Raw genomic sequence first — 27,186 nt, forward strand, 5'->3', positions numbered from 1 at the left:
GAGACAAAAGGCAAAAAAAGAAAAGCAGGTAGGCCAGGTGTGGTGGCGCACGCCTGTAATCCTAGCACTCCAGAGGCTGAGGCAGGAGGATCGCTGTGAGTTCGAGGCCAGTCTGGGCTACATAGTGAGTTTCAGGCCAGTCTCAACTATTTAGTGAGACCCTGTATCAAAAAACCAAAAAAAAAAAAAAAAAAAGAAAGAAAGAAAAGCAGCTGATACTACACTACCCATAGTTTCACCTCTGAACACAGTAGCCACTTGCTATATGTACACAAATTTACTTTATAAATTACATTTAATAAATTTAAATAAATGCATTTCCTCAGTCCCATAAGACATATTTAAACTGCTCAAAAGCGACACGTAGTTGCGCATAGTGGTGCACATCTATAATCCAGGCACTCTAGAAGACTAAGGCAGGACTGCAAGTTTGAATCAATCCAGCCTGGGCAATTTAACAGTTTGGTGACACTCTGACTCAAAATAAAACAATTTTTAAAAGGAAGGAAAGGGAGACCGGGAATGTAGCTCAGTGTGAAGGTTCTAGGTTCAATCCCCAATAACACACACACACACACACACACACACACACACACACACCCCACACACAGTCACATGTGGCTAGTAGCTACTGTATCAGACATGTCAGATACAGAACATTTCCACTGTTAAAGAAAGTAATAGTGTAAACTACTGACATAGTATTCTATATTCTCAAAACAGAAATATAATGGAAGAATATATAAATAAAAGTGACTACAAATATTGACATAACAAAGTTAATAACTAGTACTAAATAATGAAACCATAGGTTTTATTTTTTGCTAATCTATCTTCTATGTTTACAGTGATTAATTATTATGGATTTTCTGCACAGTGAAAAGGTGTTTTTAAAAAACCGTAAGGTTCCTCAAAAATAAAAATACCCCAGCTATAAAAAAACATTTCAGATTATTTTTTCACAAAAAGAGAAATTATGGATCAAGCTACAAATTTATAAGCATTTTGTCAATTATTATTTTGCTGCCTTGGAAATATTTTTCAAATTGACTTCCTCATGATTTTTTAAAATTACTCAGATTCATACTAATATAGTTAGGCAATTTTCCCCACATCTTAAGTGTGATTACTTAGAAAAGTTATTATAGCTATTAATTTAATCCAATGTAAGAAAATTCTTCCTTTGTATCCTTAAAATGAAGCATTACCTAGAAAAGTGAAAAGGTAGCAATAGTAACAGAAGCCAGCTCAAGACTAGGTTTGTTCTATAACAATGCATCTCTACATCATCCTTTCTAGCTGTGCCTACTGAGCAGCAGATGATTTTTATCATACATCTTTTATAGCAAGGCAACAGTTCCATGGAAACCACAGTGCAAACACCCATTACTATAATCATGTAATGGACTTTAAATATGCAAAACTGAGGTAATAGCTTACTTCCTTTTATTAATATTTTAGAATTGAGTAGAGATAGCTACTCTGATTCTGGTTTTACTGTCTCTATGAATGAATCTAGAAGAAGTGATTAACAGGGCCAGGGATTTAGCTCAGTGGTGCCACTACCTGCCTCGCAAGAACAAAGTCCCAAATTCAATCCCCAGTACCAAAAAAAAAAAGTAGAAGTGATTAACAAACCAAGAAAAATTTCTGCCACTCTAGAAATAAATGGGCCTCTAGAAATTAGGGTATAGGGGAGACAGTTTGGGATCCAGAAAGTTACTGAGCGATCATATATATACCAGATGATGTCATCACAGACAAGAGAATGAATCAGAAGAGAAATCAATGAACAAAAGAAAATTTTTTCATCCAGTAGCATAGCAAAGCATATAAATTTATCTAGGCCAGGATTCTGATTAACAAGGGAAAAAAAGACAGTAAATGGTTAAGAACTGAAAAAGTGGTCACTCACCTCTCTTAACATATTGTTCTCTTTTTCCTTTTGCTCCAAAAGGCTTTCTAGGTGGTGGACATGCATCTCTGCCTCTGCCAGCCGTCTTGTTCTCTCATGGTCTTCCTCAGTAGCTTTGGCAGAAAGTCCTTTGCTCTGCAACATTTCCAGAAGCTTCTTAATAGACTCATCCCGAGCATTTAGGGTTTGTTTCTGAGTCTCAATACGTAGCTCCATTTCCTCCAGAGTCTTCCGTAGAAGGAACAGCTCTTTAGCCTGCCGCTCATGCTCAGCATGCAGCCTCTGGAAGTTCTCCTCTGTCAACTCTGCCACACAAGGTTCACCAGTCCTACTGCTACTGTCTTGCTGAAACAGCTGATTCAAGTCCCTCTGGATCCGCAATTCGTCCTGAAGAGCCTGGATCGTCATCTGCATGTGCTAGAAGCAAAATTAAAAGCCCCAAATCAGCTTTTCCTCCTCAAAGACAGAGAAGCTGTATCCTCCTCAGGAAGAGCTGAAAACAGCTAAAAGAGCTCTCAGAAATCTGCAGCAGAGAAATTAGGATTCACCTTATTCTGCTTTACAGTCTCTTAAAATATGGTTGAGATAATCTATAAAAGGTCATTAATTTAACTTGTCCTTATTCCCAACAGGAAGCAAAATAAGTATATGCAGTTTCTCACTTTGCACAGCCATAATAAAATAAAAATACTGTTCAAAATTAACAGAAGGTATTACACAGGCACTAAAGGTGTAGAGAGGGAAAAGTCAGGAGAAATCCACAGGAATATGAACACAGCATTCCAAATAATTTCACCAATAAATATAAAGGATATAAAAAATGACTTATTGTAAACTTTAATAGACACTAACATTCAAGGTACGGTTTGTATATAACAGATTGTGCAGAGCACTTTACACCTTATGCATGTTAATTCATTTAGTCTTCATTATGATATACATACCTTTTTCCAGGAGTAACACTTAAAGTGAACTCTGTCCTCCTTACAAATTTTAAGTGCATAATACAGTATTATTCATTATAGGTACATCTTTACAGTTTATTTAGCCTGCTTAATGGAAAATTTAAGCATAATTAATTAGTAACTATTTCTCTCTTCCTGTGAAGCACCATCATATTCCTTGATTCTGTGAATTTGTTTACTTTTGATAACCTACATATATACTATTAATTTCAATTTTACTGACAAAAACATTAAGCTTTAGAAGGTTTCAGTAAGTTGTTCCAGATCTCAGAGATAGAAATGTCATTTAAATAAGCATAATCCACTGAAACTACTACCATCCGGAGGCAAGTAACATAACCTGATGCTTAGAAAATTCTGAGCTTTTTATATAGATCAAAGTACATGTGAATAATTAAATGAAGATGGTGATGCAAATCAACTAAAATATTTAGGAGGACATATCTTTAGCTAATATCCCTCATAAAGGTATATGATTCTTTAGTCTGAATTATTTCAATACATTATACAAATAATTCCAAAAGGATATTATAACAAGAATCTTATTTTTAATAATACAAACACAACAATAAAAGATCATTTGTTATACTCAATCACAGTAGTGTATCAACTATTCCTTATATTCAGTATGGCAGTGTACCACAGTGGAAAGAAAACAACTCAATCAGAAGGCAAGTTTAGGTCCCAGCACTCACATTGACTAGCTATGAAATTTGGACATAAAACAAATTTTCTGGATTTCAGATTCCCCTTATTATAAATATCTGTACTACCTTTTCACAGAATATCATGGAAATCTATGTGGTCTGTGCTTAAAACTACACCTTTTAAAAATTTTTGGTAGACTACAGAGTGTAGACTTACTACTGGCAAGTATACAAAGAGGTAAATACAAAGATACTCATTCATAATGACAAAACTAGAATCTAAAGAATATTAATAGATGATAGGCTAAGTGACAAATATCACACAATTTATGCATCATGAGAATCCCAATATAAACTTATACTTATTTTTTTAAAAAACTATGGTCACAATAAACTATGTAGAAATACAAAAAGTAGAAATACAAAACAAAAGATTATATAATAACAATTATGAATGATCCAATTCTCATATTAAAAAGTGCATACATGCAAAGAAATTCTACAATTATGGAAACAACCACCAATGGCTGTCTCTGGGTATGTGTGGCTTTTGATTTTTGTTACTCTTTTTTTGTATGGTCTAAATCTCCCACAGTAAGTTGATAATACTTGAAAAAAGACCTACTGTTTTTATAAATTTTATTTTATTTTATCCCATTCCCCCTCCAACCTTCTCCCCTCCGTATGTACAAAAGCTTTGAAAAAGACCTACCTTTATCTAAAACTAAAAGAAACAAACTTTAGAAAAGTCTACTTGGGTGTAGAACACTAATTTGCTATCATTTTTGTAGAAAATTTTTGTATTGTCAGTTTTTCATCGCCAGGACCAAATATCTCACATACACAACTTAAAAGTGAAAAGTATTTATTTTTGCCTCAATTTCAAAGGTTTTAGTACAAGGTCACCTGGTTTCAGGGCAGGAATATCATGACAGAAGGTCATCAGTGAGGAAAGTGGCCTACTTTATGGCACCCAGGAAGCAGAGAAAGATAAAGCTCAAGAAGACATACCATTCAAAGAAACATCCCAGTGACCTATTTACTCCAACTAAGCCCCACTTCCTAACAGCCCATTCAGCTAATGAACTCATCAATGATTTATGCAATAATAAGGATAGCACCCTCATGATTCAATTATCTCTATAGGCCCCACCTCTCAACAGTGCTTTACTGGGGATCAAGCTCACAATACATGATTCTTTGGAGGGACATTTTATTTTTGTTTTGTGTTTGGTACTGGGGATTGAACTCGGGTCCTTGCACTTGCAAGGCAGGTGGCAGAACCACTGAGCCAAATTCCCGGCTTGGGAAACATTTTATATACAACAGGAAATTTTAAAATACAATTTACTATTTTTTTAAATATAAAAAACAAAATATTTCTGGAAATTTATTCAAAATGGTTAATGGTAATTTTCATTTACAAAAATGATAATTGAAAGACAAATTTTAAGATGTTGCTTATTTTATTCCTGTTGAACTTCTTAAAATCGTTTTGAGATATAATTCTCATGCTAAAGTTCACTTGTTTAATGCGTACAGTTCTGTGGCTTCAGCACACTGAAAGTTGTACATCAATCACCACTATCTAATTCTAGAACATTTTTATCATCTCTAAAGAAACCTCTTACCATTAGCATTCATTCCCCATCTGCTCCTCCTCTCAATTCTCCTCATGTTGAACCATATGGAGCTACTTTACTTATGTGAAAAATAATTTTTTCAAAAAATTATCTCTGATGGTTTCAGGACTTAAAAAGGAAATAAATTCTGACATATACTGCAACATGGATGAAATTTAAGGATGTTATATTAAGTAAAATGCAAACTAAACAAAAACTATAGGGTTCCACTTATATGAAGTATTCTAGAGTAGTCAAGTTTATAAGTAAAAAAAAAAAAAAAAACAATAGCTGCCGTTAGGGGCTAAGAAGAAAGAATGTGGAATTATTGTTGTGAGAAAAAACTTTAGACATGAGATAGTGTCGATGATTTCACAATATTATGACTGCCACTAAACTGTACACTTGAAAATGGTAAAGATGCTAATATTTAGGCAGTTGAGATAGATCCGTTGGGAGAACATTAGACTGAAGATACTAGCTACTATTTGTGTTATATGTATTTTGCCTCAATAAAAAAATTGGGAAGATGGAAGATACCTGAAATAAATTCTACTTATAAATATTAAATATTATTTGGAAGTATTAAAAATATTATCATTTTTCACTAGTATGGGAGGCATATTCATAATACATGTATCTCTGCATGTATATACAAATTTTTCTTGAGGATAAACTCACAAAAATAGAAGTGCTGGATCAAAAGGTATACATAATTATAATTTTGATACATATTACAATTTACCTCAAAAAGGGCCTATACAAATTTAAACTTCCACCAAATAATGTCTAGGAATGGTCACTTCCCCGTATTCCTCACAGCTATGGGTATTTACATTTTATTTTTAAATTTCTTTTATTATAAATGATGTTAAATATCTACTTATATATCTATTATCAATGGGTATTTCTTTTGTTCTTCATCTGTTCTTGTTCTTTGCCCATTTTGTTACTGAGACAGTTTTTTCTAAATCCACTTGAATGGCTCTTTATAGTAAAGATACAATGTTTCACTTAAATGTGTTACAAATATTTTCTAAGTCTGTCATTTTTCTCCTCACGTTGTTACAATAACCTAAAAGGAGTTTATGGTTTACAGGTTGGGGGGTGGTAATAGTTATGGCAGAACCTCAATTTGACTGGCTTGGGATCTGCCCAGGTGCTGAGTGGAGCACATTTCTGAGTGTACCTGGGTGGGTCTTCTGGCATGGCCTTGGGAGGCTACCGCTGGTCTCTCCTGCTTATACTCTGTTCTTGTTCACTTGCTTTCCTTTCCTACTACCACGAACTAAACAGCTTTGCTCCATCATGCTCTTCTGCCATGAAGTTTCAACTTGGAGTCAGCTGACCACACACTGACTCACCTTAAAAAACGAGCCAAGTTAAACCTCTCCTAAGGCCGGGGATTTAGTTCAGTGGTTCTGCCACCTGCCTTAGAACACAAGGACCCGAGTTCAATCCCCAATACCAAAAGAAAAAGAAAGAAACCTCTCCTAAAAGTTACCAGAATCAGGGATTGTGTCCACCAACAGGGAAGCTGATTAATCCAGGGTACCTTGATTTTTGTTATTCTGGGGATTAATCCAAGGGCCTTGAGAAAGCCCTCAACACTTGATTTACTTCTTTTACTGTAAAGACAGTAATCTTTTTATTTATACTTTGTGGTTTGGGTATTTTTTCTAAAATTTTTATTAATATATGTGTATGTGTATAATGACCACTTTCAGATTGGGGGTTGTTATATACAGATCCCACTTTATCATTTTTATTGCACCTAATCCCTCATAACCTTCCTCTATCCATCCTATCCCAGATCACCTTCCCATCTCTGCAGAGTACACTTTCCTATTTCTTAGCATGGTTCTTTTATTTGGCTCTACAGATCATTTATATTGTGGGCATCTCATATTAGAAAAGTCATGCGATATTTAATCCTTTGTGACTGACTTCACTTAGTTTTAGGGTCTCAAGGTGACCCATCTATTTTTATATAAATTACATGTATCCTTCTTTATGGCTGAGAAGAACTCCATTGTGTGTGTATGTATCTATCTATATATATATATATATATATAGATAGATAGATAGATAGATACATACACACACACACACACACACACATTTTCTTTAATCATCTGATGAACACATAGGCCACTTCCATGATACAACTACCATGAACTGTGTAGTATGTATCATTTTGGTATGATGACTTTAATTCTTTCAGGAAGATACCCATGAAAAAGTATAGCAGGGACAAATAGAATTTCTGTTTTCAGTTTTATGAGGAATCTCCATACTGACTTTCAAAGTGGTTGTATTAGTTTATATTCTCAACAACTATGTAGACTGGGTTGCTTTCTCCCCAAAAGCCTCCCAGTGTTTGTTTTAGAGTCCTGGATAATAGCTATTCTTACAGAAGTAAGATGGAATCTCAGTGTTGTTTTCCTTTGCATTTCTGTAATGGTCAAAGACGATGAAAATTTTTTCTGAATTTATTGGCTATTTGTACTTCTTCTGACATGTGTCTATTCATTTCAGTTGTCATTTTTTTTTACCAAGTCTATCATTATTTGAGGTCTAATTTTTTTCAATTTTATGTATTTTCTAGTCCTCTGAGAAGTAGCAGTCAAAATTTTTTCCCTATTCTGTAACTTGTCCTTTTGTTTTATTTGGGTTTTGGTTTTTTGTTTGTTTTGCTATGCAGATGCTTTGTAATTTTATATAATCTCATTTCTTGATTCTTCATTATTTCTTGTGCAATTGGAGTTCAGTTCAGGAAGTCTACCTATGTCTGTGTCTTCAAGAGTTTTACCCATTTTTTCATCATAATCAGAGTTTGTTTTTATATATAGGTTGGTAATCCATTTTGATTTTAGGACATGGTGAAAGAGATTGATCAGAATTCATTCTTCTGCATGTGGATAACCAGGTTTCATGGTACCATTTGTTAAAGAGGGTATTCTTTTTCTCCAGCATATATTATTGGTTCCTTTGTTAAAAATTGGATGGGTGGATATGCTTGCAGTTGCTTCTGCATCCTGAATTCTATTCCATTGGACAATGTGCTCCAGTTCCATGTTGATTTTACTGCTGTACTGTAACTTGAATTCTGGGTTTGTGATGCTCCCTGGTATCTTCTAGTTCCATATAAATTTTAGAACCACACTTTCTAGTTCCAGGAAAATAGGTCTTGATATTTTGATAGGAATCACTTTAAATCTATATATGTATTATGATGTTGGCCATGAGCATCTCATAAATGCTTCTACTATTTTAAGTTAAGGTCTTTCCAACTACTTTTTCTCAATGTTTTTATCATGAGTGATCTACATCCAAATGGATGATGTCATAACTTTTATTCTTACCTCTATCTATACTTCAGTATTACATTTATTGATTTACATACATTGAACCATCCTTTAGATAAAATCAACTTAGTCAAAACGTATAATTTTTTTAATGATTTCTCGTATTCGTTTTCCAAGAATCCTGTTGAGACTTTTTATATATATGTTCATTAAATAAACTAGACTTGCAGTTTTTTTCAGTTTTCAGTTTGGGTATCAGGGTAACTAGCTTCAAAGAACGAGTTTGGCAGTGTTCCTTCCCTTTCAGTTTCATGAAGAATTTTGAAGAGGACTGGCATTAATTATTCCCTGAAATTCTTGTAAACTTCAGCGTGAATCAATAAAGTCCTCAGCTTTTCTTAATTGGTAGATTTTTTTATTGTTGCCTCAATTTCATTTCCTGTTACTGAACTATTTAGGGTTTTTAATATCTTCTTAGTTCAGTTTGATAATATATGTGACTAGGAATCTATCTTTTTCTTCTAAATTCTCCAATTAATTGGAAAATAATTTTCCAAAGAAGTTATTTATAATCAGCTAAATTTTGGCAGTGTCCATTATGATTTCACCTTTTTCATTTCTAATTGCATTGATGTTGGTCTTTTCTTACCTTTTTTTGGTAAATTTGGCTAAGGACTTCTCTAATTTTTGTCTTTTCAAAGTACCAACTTTTTGATTCATTGATTCATTTAATATTTTTCTAGTATATATTTCATTGTATCTTCTATAACTATAGTTTTCTACCTTGTGCCAAGTTTAGATTGGGATTGCTCTTATTTTGCTATAACACTGAGGTGAATCATTAAGTTATTTATTTGAGCTTGCTCTGTTTTCCTACTATGGGCATTAACAGCAATAAATGTCTCTCTCAGGATTGCTTTCACTGTGTCTCATAGGTTCTAGTATGTTGGATTTCCACTATTGTTTGATTCAAGAAACTTTTCAATTCCTTAATTTCTTTTGTAATCAATTGATTATGTAAGAGTATATCATTTAATCTCCATGTGCATGCATAATTTCTATGATTTTGTTTGCCATTTATTTCTAGACTCATTGTCCTATGATCTGATAATATGTGTATTCAATTATTTTGCATTTATTTAAGCATGCTTTATGTACTAAAATGTGGTCTCTTTGAAGAAAGTACTGCTGGAAAAAAATGTGTACCCCATTGTTGTTGGGTAGAATAACTCTGTAGCTACCTACTAAGTTTATTTATTCAAAGGCAGAATACCTCATACATACCTATTGGTTCAACTCTGGTATTTCTTTGTTTATGTTTTGTCGTCTGTCCATTCGTGAGAGTCAGAAATTGAAATCTTACACTTTGATTTTGCTAATATTTATCTGGCTTTTCTGTTCGATAATTTTTGTTTTATGAAATTGGATGTGTCAGCATTTGGTGCATATATATTAAAAATTGTCATCTCTTCCTGCTGAATTCCCTTTACCAGTATGCAGTGGCCTTCTTCATCTCTTCTGATTTTTGTCTTGTAGTTAGTTCTTGTCACTAGTGTGGAGATTTCTTTAGTTAGTGTATGTTTCCCAATGACATGATCCTGGCTTTGGTTATTTTTTGGTATTTACATACCTCTTCAACCTACTCAGCATAATAGGATCAGACCTGGATCCCATCTGGTCCCTGGATTCCAAGAGAGCCACTACCACTTACGTCAGCGTCCACATAGCCAACTGTCCCATAAACTGAAACTTATTTTAACTCTTTTTACAATGATTTCTAAAGACTATGATATATTCTTACTGACAGGCTGAGATGTAGACAAAGAGGGAAGTAGAAAGAGGGAAAAGGGGAATAGATAAGAAAGGTGAAAAGGAGAAAAAACAGTAAATCAAAGAAAAGATTAAATTTTGTTGCTATTATCTTTAGAACTGGAATGGAGGGCTGATAGGTGGTTTGAGAGAATTAACTATGGGAGAGGAAAAAGGGATGCAGAGAGAGGAAAGGGGATTACAAATGGAGACTGAGGGAAGCTATGAAAAGGTTAGAACCTGTTTAAATCCTCTACACACAATTTTGGTGAAGGTTACCCTGACTTAGCCATGAAAGGTACTATCCTTTTCATATATATAGACATATATTTCAGATGAATTGAGAAAGCAAAGAAAGGAAAAAGAATAAAAAAAGAAAAAAATGCACAGAGTTACATTACAAAAGCACAAATTTAAAGCGCCCTCTCTGTACTACTTATACTGCAGTATGAATTCAACCAGTAAGCTCTTCCCTCTATGTTCACAAATGGAGATATGAGACTTGTAGGGTTAAGTGTGAGCAGTCTGCTAAGCCGGACTCATCCATGCACCTCCATACTGCACAGAGTGCCACTGTGTTCACATGTTGCCTTTTCTCCATTCCCTCCTCAGGCCACAGCCTGCTCCTACCACTCACTGAGCCCACCCCCTCATATAATTTGTTCTCTTTCTTGCCAGTGAATAAAAGGGATTGGAGGTCCAGATGGATTCTGAGCCTGCCTCCGCTCTGTAGGACCTGCTCCACTTAGCTCAGTTTTACTTCTGTGAGTGTGGCTAGCCAGAGGTTTATGCCTTTGTCTTATGATTTGACACTCAACTGAGTGGGCAGAATGGGAAATACAGTTATGAATGAATGGGCCAATAACGAGTCAATCATTGATTTCTGAAAGAATGTTTTTTTTAATCTCTGTTCCCTTCCCTCTTTGAAAAATGCTATAATGCCCTCAATTCTGTATTCATTTTCTGTAACGCACTGGGCCACATCACACCCTCTGGGCAAGCCTCATTTCTTTGGCTCCTCCTGGATCTCCCTCTCTGAACTCTACCAAACATCACTTAACAACCTTCAACAGCTGTGGAACCTAGGGCTTGCTGGCACATAGCAGCCTTTGTCTGGGGGAAGGGGCTACTTTGCAACATGGATGGGTGGGTAGTAGAAAAGGTATCACACCAACCCAGAATTCCCCATTTTTCAGAGATTATCACAGGAAGTGCCTGGTCTGGCACCGCTCAAAATACTTTTCTCCCCCAAGGCCTCAGAGTTTGCAGCCTATGACTGCATGTGAGAGATGATTCTCACAGTGGCCAGCTCCAGGACCCTAATCACCATTGTAACCTTGTGTTTGTTTGTTTGTTTGTTTGTTTGTCTGTTTGCTTGTTTTTTAATCCAAAGGCTCAGACTCTGTCATCCAGGTGATTCTCTGGCCTTCAGGTTCTCTGCTACCCTTACCTGCAAATATTTACTTATATCCAAAGGCAGACTCTGTCATCCAGGTGATTCTCTGGCCTTCAGGTTCTCTGCTACCCTTACCTGCAAATATTTACTTGGGTTCCCTCTCCCACAGGGGGAAAGAATAGGATAGAAGTCTATTTCAGGGGTTCAACCACTGCCACAGTATTATCTCTTTCCCTAAGGATGTTAGATCCACTCCCAAGATTGCATATTTGTCAGGCCATGGGTGTAAAGTGTGCCACCATGGAAAAGCAACCCTGCTTCCCTTTCAAAGCCTGTCTGATACTGGACACAATCTGGTAGATTTTTCCTTCAGGTTGATTCTCTGTATCTGGCTTTATTTGCCTCTTCCACGTCTGACTGTGCTTCCTGATATACCTTTCTGAGCTTGCCTTGCACACTTCTCCCACCAGATGGCCATGACGGGTATCTCAGGGGTATTTTCATTTAGCAAGAATGTAATTTTCATTCTGGTAGTCTTCAAACTCTAGAAAATCACCACTCTTTCTCACCAAGAATAAATATTATCAATATTTATACATATGATTTTTAAATGCACTTGACTATTAGCATATTTTAAAGATTTATAATAGTAGCTGGAACTAAAAGATTCTCAATAAAAAGAAGCATCAAGGCAGACTTGGTGGTCCACATCTGTAACCTAGCTCCCAGCAAGGATGAGGCAGGAAAATAGCATATTCAAACCCAGTTAGGGCAACTTATTGACTTAGCAAGAACTTGTCTAGAAAGAAAAAACAAAACAAAACCAAAAAAACAGAAGTGGGACGTAGGAATGTACCTCAGTGTGATGACTCTGGATTCAACCCCTCGTACTATAAAAAATAAATAAAGAATAAAACTTTCAAAATGGTAATACTTTCAAGTTTAGTTTCCTTCTTTACCTTTAAAGTCAAAACTCCAGATATTTTGCAGTAAATTTATTCCAAAACAAAATATTAGAAGTTAAACTCAAAGAAAAACTAATTTCTAGTTAAATTCAAAGAAAAACTGTTCTTTCTTTGAATATTTATCAACTCACTGAGATCAGGAGAAATATACATTGGCTAAAACAGTCTCACATATACTTCAGCACATATGACTAAATCTAGCAAAATTATTACCATTTTAGTAAAAAAAAAGGAAATAAATGCTTTACTGTAGGTCTAAAATAATGCTGTGACTGGAAGCCTACAAGATTTTCCCCACTGAAATATAAATCAACATTCCCTGTTTGGGCTACCATCAGGCTAGCTCTACTTTCTAAGATTTCCTGCCAACTCACTGATTTCAAGGAAGATGAAGAGGTAGTAGGCTTGAAGCCAAGCTGTTCTTTCCATAGAGAAGATAAAATGAGTCTTTTCCTATATTCATAGAATTTTGTACAAAGATCTTAGTTATAAGATAATAGGAAAATTTCTCTTTGGGAATTCAGGATTAACTCGGTGTGTTGTTGTTGTTGTTTTGTCCTGATGCCCAGGATGGAACACAGGGCCTTGTGCGAGCTGGGCAAACACTCTACCATTGATCTACATGGACAATACTCTACCACTACGCCAACAACTGCAAAATGAACTTGCATATCAAACAGTATTCCAATACCCATCATTCAACCCTTTTGCTTTAACAATGAACAGAAGTGGAAAAAGTTGGGAAAGCAGTTGGTTAAAATTTCCTCCAACTACTGTACTATTATTATATCAGGGTATACAACTCAATGAAAAGCCAAGATATTGGGAACAAGTGTGGTGACAATTCCTAAATACATGATGAAGACTATGACTTTTATTAGAAAAATTCATATACAAGGGCAACAATAGATCAACAATCCCTAATATATTTTTGATAAATGTAAGAAGTTCTTCTGTTCTCAGAACAAAGGAACACTGATGTAGTTTATCTTGATGCCTAAAATAACAGAACCATATAGTCTATAGAAATATTTTTCATTAGAAAAGAGTATTTTGAATACATAAAAATACTCCATATAAACAATACATCACAAAAATTCAATGTATTATCTATTAACATGAGCAAAGTCAAAGAAAATACACTTATACTATTATAAATGTTAAAATAATGATTTGTGAAGCATGAAAATATGTACAATAAGAAAATTATTAACTTCAGATGTACAAGTACTTCTAATAATTAAATGACTTCAGTCATATTTTCCAATTCCACAGACAATTTTAGGTCCCCTCTATCCTGCATAAGGATAAAAATACGCAAAATTCACTTACTCACTGATATGCAATTTTTCTCTTAGTATTCGCTTTCAATAAACTTTCTAAAACTTGGCACTGTCATCTTTCCACTCTGCTCACACCACAAGACATGGCATAAATACTCAGCACATTTACAATAAAAAATGAACAAAAGAGGTAGAGGGGGAAAACAGTGCACTGATAAGCAACAGCAACTGAGCCTCTCAGAGATTTGGAATCAAAACTTGAGAAATAACAACTTAGAGAAAAAAGAAAAAAAGAAGAAGAAAATACGTCCCTGAGAACTAGAAAGGATTTTTGAGGAAAATTAAAACCTATAGAGAAACTGAAGAGACAGAACACAATACAAAAAAGACGATCTGCACCTTCTCCCCAACTCTCAACTCATGCCTCACAAGAAAAGAAGATCAAATCTAATAAACTGAAAGTGAAGGACTCCATAACGCCTCACGGAAAAACACAACAGTGGAGCAGACCAGCAGATTCTGCGAGTTGCAACAGTCAGCAAGTGATTCAGTTCAAGCATCCACCACACCCCCTGGAGACAGTGCTTGGTAGGACGCCATTCCAAGGAGGGGTTGTTTGAACCCAGCACTCAGAACAGCATCAAGTCAGGGCTCCCAGTGTTACATTCCCACAGTGATTGGGTGAAGGACAGCCACAAGTGAAGCCATGGTCAGGGAGCCTCAGTCAGCCTGGCAAGAGACATCCTGATGGGTGTTAAACTAAAGGACACAACCTCCACCCCTAAGGTCAGAGGTCAGATTCCTCCTGAACTGCTTTGGATTTGAATGTCCCAGAATTGGTGCCCTTGCCTTAATCCTACTCCCTCCTACTACCTGCATCTGGAGTCTGATTGGATTCCTTATCTACCAGTGTGAACAGAGACACTTCATGACTTGACACAGCCCCAAATTAAAGATACTAGAAGAAAACCACACATTCAAAATAAGACATATTTCTGTTTTGTTTTGCATTTTTATTTTTTTTAATTTTGTTTTTAGACTTTGTTTTTTATATTCTCACCTTTCTTTTCTTCCTTTCTTCAACAGTTTAAAGGGGCTTAGTAAATTTTCCTTTGTCCTTTTCCTTTGCCTAACTCTTTTCCTTATATTTTTTTCTTTTCCCTTTTAACTGTTCTCTTTAAATATTTTTCTCTCTTGTTACACTCTACATAATTTCTTTTTCTCCACCTTTTTCTTTTCTCTTGTTTCTTAACTATTTTTTCTCTTACCTTTGCCCACTTCTATAAATATTCTTCTATTCCCCAAAAGAGTCTCTGTAATACATTGGCCCCCTTCTTCTCATATCATAGAGTTTAAGGTTTCAAAGTTTTCCTCTTGCATTTTCCCAGTCCCAAATCCTATATGTTTGATTGTATAACCATAAAGTTTATCAATCTTGATAAATCGATAAAATTACTATTGAGTTATTTTCTATCATTAGAAGAGAGATAGCTGTTGAATTATAAGGCCTAACAGATTATATGGTATGTTAACATCTAATTTCTCTTAGATGATAATACTGCAGCAGATTCCTTTGATATTACTAGGGTCTCATAATTATCACTATTTCTCTGTAAGAGAAAATCATTATTACTTTTGTGACATTAACAATACTAGAGTACATTCCCAGAGAAGTTGATTGTTGGCCTAAAGACACTGCATCCTCCCATCCCAAATCAACAAAGCTGGTCAGATGTTAGGACTGTGGCAAAGGATTACAGGTAGCTATGTCCAAAGTACATCACTGAAAAGAAACTAAGCAGATCTCTACAATAGAAATGAAGTCTTTAAACTATAAGCATTCACAAACCTCAGGGAAAAAAAAAAACAATAGAAAAAAAAAAAAAAAAAAAAAAGAAAGAAATCAATAAGTAAAACAAACCCAACACAAGAAGACAAGGAAACAAAAAGCCTCTCACAACTCCATACTCCCCAAAGCCAATCCAGGGAGCACCTAGGGGCAGAAAAGCCTAAGTCACAAATGTTAACTAATCAAAAGAATAACAGAGGAGATTAGAAAATAGATCAAAGGGCAGCAGCAAGAGCAGAGACAATAAAATCAACCACATAGTACATGTTATGACCAAAAAGGTGCAAGTTTTCAGAAGACACCAACAAAAAGTTAGATGAGCTAAACAAAATGATACAAAACATAATCCATTGCTGGTTGGAGTGCAGACTGGTGCAACCACTGTGGAAATCAATATGGAGATACCTCAAAGAGCTGGGTCTAGAGGTTCCATTTAACCCAGCCATTCCTCTTAAAACAGATAACTACATATTAGTTGTGGAAATGATTCAAGTGAAAGAGATAACAATTATAAACACATACACACTAAATACAGAATTAAAAGAATTTAAAAGAATTAAAAGAATCATATCACAGAGATATATGCACACCTATGTTTATAGCGGCACAGTTTGCAACAGCAAAAACTTGGAAACAGCCCATTTGCCAATTAGAATTACAGTAGACTGCTTTACACAAACTTTAAAGGCCTGGAGGACTTGAAGCAAAGTTTTTCAGGCCTTGAAAGATAACAATTTCCAAACCCAACTTACGTATCCAGGAAAAATTTTGTTCAAAATTGACAGAAAAATAAGGTATTTCTTTGACAAAGAGCACCTCAAGAAATTCACAACCACCAAACAAGCATTTAAAAAATCCTCAAGGATATCCTAGAAAGAGACAATGAAGCCAACATTCTAGTAAGTCAAAAAGCAAGAATATACCTGCTGGGATGAGCAGCTAAGCAAAAATGGAAGAAAAAGAAAAAAGGAAATCAACACGAAAATAATGCAATGAAGGATAAGTCAATACCTCAGTAATAATTCACAATTCCTTAATCAACAGACACAGCTTGGCAGAAAAGACCAAGAAATAAAACCCAATGATAACCTAGTATACAAGAAGTACATTTAATTCAAAACAAAACTCACAGATTAAAAATCAAAGGATGGAAAACAGTATTTCATGCAATGGGAACCCAGAAAAAAAGCAGAAATAGCTATACTAATTTCAGACAGTGGGACTTTAAAACCAAGACTGATCAGAAGAGATTAAAAAAGGTCACTATATATTAGTTGTGGAAATGATTCAACTGAAAGAGATAACAATTATAAACACATACACACTAAATACCTGTGCAGCCAACTTCATAACACAGAGACTAATGGACATGATAAAACAGATAAACACCAATAAAAGCATAACAAAAAAGTATAATATACTTTCAATATGATTTTTCATCTCCTGAAAAAAAAATTTTTTGTACTGGGTATCAAACTCAGGACACTATACACAAATGGACAGATCAATTAGACACCCCCCAAAAAATCAAACCTGTGAAAAAATGAAATAGATATCTACAGAATGTTCCATCCAAAAACAACAAAATATACATTCTTCTCAGCAGTACATGGGAATTTCTCCAAAATAGACCACATACTAGCCCCATAAAAAGCTTAAGTAAATGCAAAAGAAATGAAATTATCCCATGAATATTATCAGATCATACCGTGAGGAAGCTAGAAATTAATGGTAAAAGGGACCATAGAACTATGCAAATACATGGAAATAATGAGTCACAGACAAAATTAATGAAGAAATTAGCTCCTATAATCAAACAATAACATCAGTACTATAAATTGGAACCTATGGGACACAATGAAAGCAATCCTAAGAGAAAAATTTATAGCACTGAATTCTTACATCAGGAAAACAGCTCAAATAAATAACCTAATGATACACCACAAGGTCTTAGAAAAACAAGAACAATCAGAACCCAAAGCTAGCATGAGGAAAGAAACTATAAAAATCAAAACAGAAATTAATGAAATTGAGACTAAAAACACAATATAAAGAATCAATGAACTGAAGAGTTGATTCTTTGAAAGTTTAAACAAAATAGACAAACTCTCATCAACCTTACCACAAGAAAGAAAAGACCCAAATCCATGCAATTAGAAATGAAAAAGGCAAAAATCACAAAGGGTTCTGCCATAACCCAGGAGATCATCAATACTACTTTGAGAACACGTACTCTAATAAAATGGAAAATGCAGAAGTAATGAACTACCAAACCTGAACCAAAAAGACACAAAAATCCTGAATAATCCAATCAGTAAATGAAACTGAAAAAGTAATTAAAAAATATAAAAACTAAGAAAAGCCCAGGTCCCAATGGATTCACAGCCAAATTCTACAAGAACTTTAGAAAAGATCTAATGCCAATATTCTGCAAATTCTTTAATGAAATCAAAAACAATACTCCCTGAGTCATTCCTGGAAGCAAGCTTACCCAGATTGCAAAATCCAAAACCTAAAAGAAAATCCTACCTCCAAAAAAGGAACTACAGGTCAATCTCTTTAATGAACACAGATGCCAAAATCCTCAACAAAATACCGACAAACAGAATGCAGCAAATTATCAAAAAGATCACACACTATGACCAAGCAGGAGTCATTCTAGAGATGAGGGATGGTTCAACATAAACCAATCAATATACATAATATACCACCAAACACAACTACGGACAACAATCACATGATCATCTCAACAGACACAGAAAAATTATCTGACAAAATCCAATATCCATTCATGATAACAACAATGAAAAAAGAGGTATAAAAGGTCTTTATCTCAGTCTGATAAAAGCCATCTATGACAAACCAACAGCCAACATCACACTAAAATGGGGAGAAGCTGAAAGCTTTCCCTCTAAAATCAAAAACAAGACAAGGATGTCTGATATCACCACTCCTGTTAATAGAGTTCTCAAAACATTAGCCAGAGAAATCAGGCGACACAAAGAAATGAAAAGGCACTAGATAGGAAAGGAAGAAGTTAAATCATCATTATTTGCAGATCACATGATCATCTACACAGCAGATCCCTAAAATACCACAATACACCTAAAATCAATAATACACCTAAAATCAATAATCAAATTCAGTAGGATAGTAGAATACAAAGTCAACACTCAAAAATCAATACATCAATAAACTCACCAAGAGAGGAATTAGGGAAACAATGCCTTTCACAATGGCATCAAGAAAATTGAAATACTTAGCAATTAACCTAATCAAGGACCTCTACAATGAAACCTCTGAAAAAGATCACAGAGGATATAAAAAATGGAAAGATATCCCCTGTCCTTGCATAGGCAGAACCAATATAGTCAAAACTGCCATACTTTCAAACTGTTATACCGATTCAATGCAATCCCAACCAAAATACCAGCAACATTCCTCACACAATTAAAGTAAGCAATCCTAAAACTCAATGGAACCAGAAGAAACCTAGAATAGCAAAACCAATTCTGGGCAACAAGGACAAGGTAGCTAGCAGGCATCACAATTCCAGACTCCAACTTATACTACAAAGCTATCGTTGAAGAGCTGGGGATTCTGCTGCCTGCTTTGCAAGCATAAGGGCCCGAGTTCAATCCCCAGCACACACACAAAAAAGGCTACAGTTATAAAAACAGCACGGTATTAAGAAAAAAAAAAGTATATTTGAAGATTAAAAAAAAAAGATCTTACTTGTGAATCAATGAAATAAAACAAAGAATGCAGAAATAATTCCATGTGCACTCTGTTCCCTTATCTTTTAAGAAACAGACCAAATACCTTGGAGGAAAGATAGCCTCTAACAAATGGTGCTGCAAAAACTGGCTATCAGTATGCCAAAGATTGAACCTAGACCCAAATCTATCAGCATGTATCAAAATGGATAAAAGAACTACATATTAAAATACAAAGAATTTTCTGGAATATAAAATAGGTAAAACTCTTGAAGATATAGACACAGAAAATGACATCAATGAACAACAAATAGGGCCAGGGATTTAGCTCAGTGGTGCCACCACCTGCCTCACAAGTGCAAGGTCCTGAGTTCAATCCCTGATACTGCAAAAAAAAAAAAAGATATTATTAAAAATCTTCTCCACAGCAAAAGAAGTAATCAATAAAGAAACCACCAACAGAAGAGAAAAAATATTTTGTCAGCTACTCCTCAGACAAAAGATTACTATCTAGAATATATAAAAATCTCAAGAAGGGCCGGGGATTTAGCTCAGCGGTTCAGTGGCCTGCCTTGCAAGTGCAAGGACCCGAATTCGATCCCCAGTGCAAAAAAAAAAAAAAAAAAATCTCAAGAAATTTAGACCCCCCCCAATAAAAGACCCAATCAAATAATGGGAAATTGAAATAAACACACACTTGTCAAGAGAAGAAATACAAATGGCCAAGAAGTATATTTAAAAATTTTAGCATCTTTGGAGTAAGGAGAGTCTTCAAAAAACTAAAAAATATAAATTCCATTCCATCTAGCTATTCCCCTTCTAGGTATTTTCCTGAAAGAGTTAAAGATATATATAATATGTTCAAAGACAAATATATCCATATTTACTGCAGCTTGACTCATATAATAGCTAATTAGGTCTGTAAGCAGACTTTAACAGATGAATGAGTAAATATAATGTGGTATTAATACCCAATGGAGTACTACTCTACCAAAGATGATAAATTTGAGCTATTTGTAGGAAAGTGGATGCACCTTAATAATGTTAAGTAATATACAGGGCCAGGGATTTGGCTCAGTGGTTCCACTGCCTGCCTCTCAAGCTAATGGGCCCAGGTTCAAAAAAAAAAAAATCATTGAAAGTAGATAACGTTAAGTAATATAAAACAGACACAATATCACATAATTTCTCATATCAGAAATTTGAAGCATAAATAATTAAAAGAACAAAATAAAAAAAGATAGGCAATTAAAAGACAGGGAGATAGATCTTTTGCAAATGGGAAAGGATCTAGAGAAAGATTAAGGGAGAGAGACAATAAAAAGGGATAAAAAGAATAAAAAGATTAAGGGAGAGGAGAATAAAAAGAAAATATGTAAATGTACTTCAGACAATGAATGTAATCATTATGTACTACAAACATGTACTAAAATAAAAAGTATATTAAGAGCTAAGTGTGGTGGCACACACCTGTAATCCCAGCAGTTGGGAGACTGAGGCAGGAGGATCACTGTGAGTTTGAGACCAGCCTGAGCAACATAGTGAGTTCCAGATCAGTCTCAACTATATAGTGAGACCCTGTCTCAAAAAAAAAAAAGTATATTAAGAGTTCTTGTCCAAAAATGAAGCTTATAAATTATTAAAACACATATTCAGGGGCCAGGGATTTAGCTCAGTGGCACCATGCCTGCCTCACAAAATGCAAGGACCAGAGTTCAATCCCCAAAACAAAAAACAAAAAAACAAAAACAAAAACAAATCCACATATTCACCAGCATTTCATCCCATTACAAATTTTAAACTAACAATATTTAAGGAAGCCAGGTGTGGTGGCACATGCTTGTAATCCCAGCACTCAGGAGGCTGAGGCAGGAAGACTGCTGTGAGTTCGAGACCAGCCTGGGCCACATAGTGAGTTCCATGTCAGTCTCAACTACATAGTGAGACACTGTCTCAAAAAAAAAAAAAACAATATTTAAGGAAGATAACACATATAAAACACTGACTTTACATTCAATATATTGAAATCAAATTTACAATCTATAAGATCACTAACAGCTGGACTAATGAGTTATTTTATCATACTTCTATGAAAGAGAAATTGGTCTGATTTCCACCATTTTATAACAGAAAACTAGTTAAGTAACTTAATGAATCTGAACCTCACTGACACAGACTACAAAGGTAATGAAAGTTTCTTGTGTTTAGTCTTCTTTCATTTACTAAAGGGGACTTGCTTTCTATACAGCAAAGCACACTAAAACTTCTCAAATATTAAACCAAAAAAAAATTATCAGACTAATCTCATGAGCAGGAGACACATTAAAATGCAAGAATCATACCAAAGTTCAAATGAATGAATTAAATTAACATTCTCACTATTTTGAGCTTAAAAATGTCGAGTCAAAAAGTGATTCTAGAACTATATTCTGCTACTGAATTCAGAAAAAATAAAAACATCTATCTTTTTGCTCTAATAACTGTATATAAAACTAAGTGGCAAGATAACACTAGAGAAAAACAAAATTTGAACAGGTTTGGAAATGTTCATCTTCATGGTGGCAAAAAAGAATGGAAGTTAAAGAATGAATAAAGATGTCAAAAAAGGGAAATCTTACATAAATATAACCTAGACACTATATGGTGACATAACAATAAAGTACCTGAAGTACAAATTATAGAAACACCCAATACCTTTAGATACACAAGCCCCCGTGCCAGTTACTATTTACCCCCTAACTTTATTTTGTTTTCTTTTGGTACCAGGGATCAAACTCAGGCCCTTGTGCTTGCAAGGCAGGCAGTGGAACCATTGAGCCAAATCCCCAGACCTACCCCCTAACTTTTATTGATGTAGTCTCCTCTGGCCTGTTCTCTCTCCTAGCTAAATCCTACTTGTCATTTGCTTCTCAGCTCAGGTACATCTTCTTTAGGAAGCATCCTGTGACTCCCCAGCTAAATGAGGTGAGGCTCTTCAATTTCCTCATGAATATTCTCAACATAATTCTACTATTGCGCTTATATTATCATTTTTATCTTTTAACTTCTCCATCAACTATGAATTTTTTGAGAGTATTTATTTCCTACTTATCTTTGTATCCCCACTATGGCACCATTCCTGGTACACAGATGGTCCTCAAAAAAAAATTTTGTAATGTTTCCTGAATTAATGAAATTAATATTCTCTCTTACCCATTACTGTGCTACCTTCCTAACTACAGGAATGGGTATTTTCAGATTTAGAATGTTACAGGAGTAACATTCCTTCACATCTCTCCTACATCTACCTATATCCTTTAATATGTCACCTGTTCTTCAACCTCCTCTCCATAAGGCTCTAAATTGGTTTGAATTGGCTTCTTACTGAATTTATTTTCAGGATGTTACTCTGAGCTCATTCACCCATAGTTCTGTTGCTTCTGAGGCAAGAGATATATCAAGGATACCTCTTTTCCTATTCATACTACAGAGAGAGAACAAAATGGAGCTGCAACAAATTACAAAAAAGCATCACATTAATTACAGTAACCATACAGATACTGTATTTTCATAAGAAGGGGCAAGATTCTATTATAGTGTATACTTCCTAAAAATAGTTTCAATTTGGCCATCACCTAGCCCTATTAGCGTGGAGATAAATGAGAAAGGCAGAAAGAGGGAGGAAGGAATTGGTGGAAGGAGCATGCAAACAAGATAGTACCCCAAATCACAAAAAATATCACAGTAAGCAATGCTAAGGTTGAAGAGATTTATTCCATTAAAAATGTCAAAAAAGGGCCGGGGATTTACCTCAGTGGTTCCACCGCCTGCCTTGCAAGCACAAGGACCTGAGTTCAATCCCTGGTACCAAAAAAAAAAAAAAGTAAAACCTACTTTTTGAAAATCTTAAAAGTAAAACTAACCAGCAGTCTGACCCTATACCAACCATTTCCTCAGTAATTAACCTGAAAATACTGGGAGTAACAAGCAATGGCAGAAACTACAAGGAACTATAGAAAGATACATTCTAGCAGCATACACACATGTACACATGTATTTTTTGGTGCCAGACGCACATGCTAAGCATTTCTCTACCTTTGTGCTACATGCATGCACACAAGCACCATTATCTTACTTTATTTTCTACACTCAAAAGTCTCAAGGTTGAAATGATATAAACACGACTCACACATTTGGTCCCTGATACCATAATATATGGATCAACAACTATAAAGAAGGGTGTAGGAAAATATTAGGTGGTAAGAATCAGCTCATCTTCTAGACAATTTCTGCTGAATACAGACTGAAATCAAGAAGCTTGCTGGCTGAGCAGAGACCCTACTGACATCAGCATAGCATATGTGAACAGTTCACAGGGGCTGCTATCTGTCTCTACTGTGTACTCAGTTTATCAGAAGCTAATGAATTTCTCTGCCAAGTTCCTCCCCACCTTACTTCTAGAGAAAAGGAGGAAGAAAGGAGGGCCAGGGATTTAGCTCAGTGGTACCTCACCTGTCTTGCAAGCACAATGTCATGAGTTCAATCCCCAGTACTGGTTTTAAAAAGGGGGAGATTAATACTGAGGAAAAGGTCAGAAACCATGACCTCATAATCTTACAAAACAGCATCCATGCACAGGGCCAGTGTTTAAGGTGCTTTCACATAAATTATCACCAATAAAAAAAAAAGATGAAATCCAACAAAATTATGTATATATAAATAACATACAAATAATTCTCTCTGGAGGAGACACTAGCATAAAAGACATATACTTTGCTCTTGAACTTTCAATTTTTTCATTATGAAAAACTATACCCCAATACTACAGATCTACCTGCTAACACTATTCATACATCTCTTACACACACACACACACACACACACACACAGCCCCAAACTATGTCCACCAAGAGGGGTTAGAAACAGCAAAATCTCAATGAGCACATCTGAAGACCAGATTGTGGCTTACAAATATTCTCCACTAAAAGGAACCCTGTCTCCTTAAGAAAATGGCTGATTCCAAGGCAAAGGCATGAAAAGTAGTACAAAAGGAGTCTGTTTCCTCCTACTACACCAGTGAAAATTTGTTCAAAAAGAAATGAGAACATATCAGATAGATAAAGGAAGACCCTCAATAGGCACCCATTGGCCAACTCTAGGGCTAAATAATCACTTACCAGTTTACTTTGAGTATCACTCAGGTAGCATGTTTGTTTACATATTGACTATTCTAAGCATCACTCAGGCAGATGTCATTTCAATCAATCAATTCTTGCACTGAATAAATTTGATAAAAATTGTTGCTTTTATATTTTCCGTTATATTATCTTGTAAAAGTTAATTGTAAAATGCAATTTTTTCTTATCTTGTATTTAAATAATTGGACTAGTGAGTGCTTAAACATCAAAATAGAGAGCCACGCCTCCTCTCGACCCAGCCGCCATCGCTCCAGTGCCAGGAAGGTAGCCCCGCAGGCGCCCCTGAACCCCCATAAGCCCCCAACACACTCTCAGACCTCCTGACTGTGCCAGTCTTTGGACCCACTCTGCAAAGACAGAGGTGGTCATCAAGGGTATTTTTCTGAGTTCCCAACTTTGAACATCTTTAAAGAAAGGGCATGGGAAACCTGTAATAGAACGTTGTGGAATTCAACCATTCAGAAGGTTGGGTAAATCAATCAAGGCCTTGCAGCCCGAGGTCAGTCAGCATCATGGGGTTCAGCCATCAGCTAACTGTGATCAGGGGTCTTACATCCTCGCTCTGTCTGAGCCATTAAATGGTAAGTACACTATATTGAAATTTTGTTCACTGCAGACATGTTCTGGACTGCTTCTTGATTTCAATTTAATTCAAATGATTTAAGGGTGACAGACTAGTGACTACCACAGGTGGTCAGTGTCCAAGTTGTGCTTGATCTTAATGTGTTGCTGATTGTATCAGTTCGGATAAAGCATTGCAGTTGATTTGATGAGCTGTCTTCTCTGATGTTATCAAGATGAGAATGTCTGTGGGTCGTTAGAGACACAGAAGCTAGGGTGCAACTATATCAGGAAGATTTGGGTGATAACCCAGAGATTAAAACAAGGACAGTCAGACAACAAAAATTAAAATGAGAAAATACTTAAGCAAAACACAAGGACAGACTTCCAGTTTACCAATGGCAAACAGTAGGACAAATGAGAATGAAAAGGCCGATCGTGAAACACCAGGACTCCCTGAACTCAAAGCACAGGAAGTAACAAAACAGATCAATCAGGCTCTAGAAAAATTCAAAACAGAAATAATTTCCCAGATAACCACAGAGATAGTGAGCAAAATGGAAGTTGCGATTCAAGACTCTAGAGCAGAAACTGACAAAAAATAGATGAGCTCAGGACCATGATAGAAGCCATGAAGGCCCAGCATAAGAAAGAAATGGAAAAAATAAACGCCCAACATAGGAAAGAAATGGAATCCATAAAACAGATTCAAACAGATATCCAGGAGATTAAACACTCTATTGAAAGTGTACACAACAGAATAAAAGAATGCAAAGATAGGCTCTCAGATATAGAAGATAAGATTGCAGTGAGCGACCAGGAAAAGAGAGGTCACTTAAAAACAGTAAGAGATCATGAGAAATCGATCCAACAACTCCTAGATGATGCAAAGAAGAATAACATAAGACTGATAGGAATACATGAAGTAGCAGGAGAAAATACAAATGACTTTAAAAAGCTGTTTGCAGAATTACTGACAGAAAACTTCCCAAACAGAGGGAAAGAATTTGACATTCAGATAACTGAGGCATATAGGACCCCAACTAGCTACAATCAAAAAAAAATCTACACCTAGACATATAATAATCAAGATCCCAGAAACCCAACAGAAGAACAAAATACTACAAGCAGTAAGAGAAAAGAAACAAATCACATACAAAGGAAAGCCCATCAGAATCACAGCAGACTTTTCAACACAAACCCTTGGGGCAAGGAGAGCCTGGAATGAGATATTTCAAGTACTAAAAGAGAACAACCTCCAACCTAGACTGATGTATCCAGCAAAACTCTCTTTCAAAATGGATGGGGAAATAAGACACTTCCACGACAAAGAACACCTGAGAAACTACATGAATACCAAACCAACACTACAGGCAATACTAAACAAGATCCTAGAAAAAGACAATGAAGGCAACAACACCATGAGGCCCAACACATAGGCAAATCAAATAGGCAAGGCAAGAAATTAAAAGGAGGTGAAAAAGTAAAAAGAGTCAACAAAAGGACAATAACATGTCAATAATAAGTCAGTACATATCAGTTATAACCAGCAATGTCAATAGCCTCAACTCACCAATCAAGAGAAATAGACTGGCAAAATGGAATAAGAAGCAAAGTCCAACAATATGTTGTATACAAGAAACACACCTAGTGCAAAAAGAAGCCCATAGACTGAAAGTGAAAAGATAGAAAACAATTCTCCATGTGACAGGAGCCCAGAAAAAAACAGGGTAGCAATCTTATTTGCAGACAAAGTAAATTTCAAACCAAAACTGAATCTAGTATTATTGATGTAGGACAGTACTGTATCATACCTATATGAATGTAAAATCTCTTGTACCTGCTTTATGATACATAGTATGGACTGTGCTTTATCAGAGCTACATTTAATGATATTACTCTAGAATGTTCTCTTTCCAGATGATGATTAAGAGGCTAATAGAAAAAATGGTGCCAGGTACCACAACAGCAAC

General features: G+C 35.4%; 1 protein-coding gene across 10 annotated transcripts in view; it reads right to left on the reverse strand.

Moving 5' to 3' along the window:
- Nucleotides 1–27,186, reverse strand: part of Erc1 (ELKS/RAB6-interacting/CAST family member 1) — a 445,074-nt gene that overhangs the window by 341,644 nt on the left and 76,244 nt on the right. For all 10 annotated transcript variants that reach the window (XM_010630417.2, XM_019208387.2, XM_019208386.2 and 7 more), the window contains one exon: nucleotides 1,916–2,332. In XM_010630417.2, the coding sequence (XP_010628719.1) occupies nucleotides 1,916–2,332 (417 nt within the window). The remainder of the gene's footprint in view (nucleotides 1–1,915; nucleotides 2,333–27,186) is intronic.

Source organism: Fukomys damarensis, unplaced genomic scaffold (assembly GCF_012274545.1).
Source record: "Fukomys damarensis isolate Sample0158 unplaced genomic scaffold, DMR_v1.0_HiC HiC_scaffold_5, whole genome shotgun sequence".
NCBI lineage: Eukaryota > Metazoa > Chordata > Mammalia > Rodentia > Bathyergidae > Fukomys > Fukomys damarensis.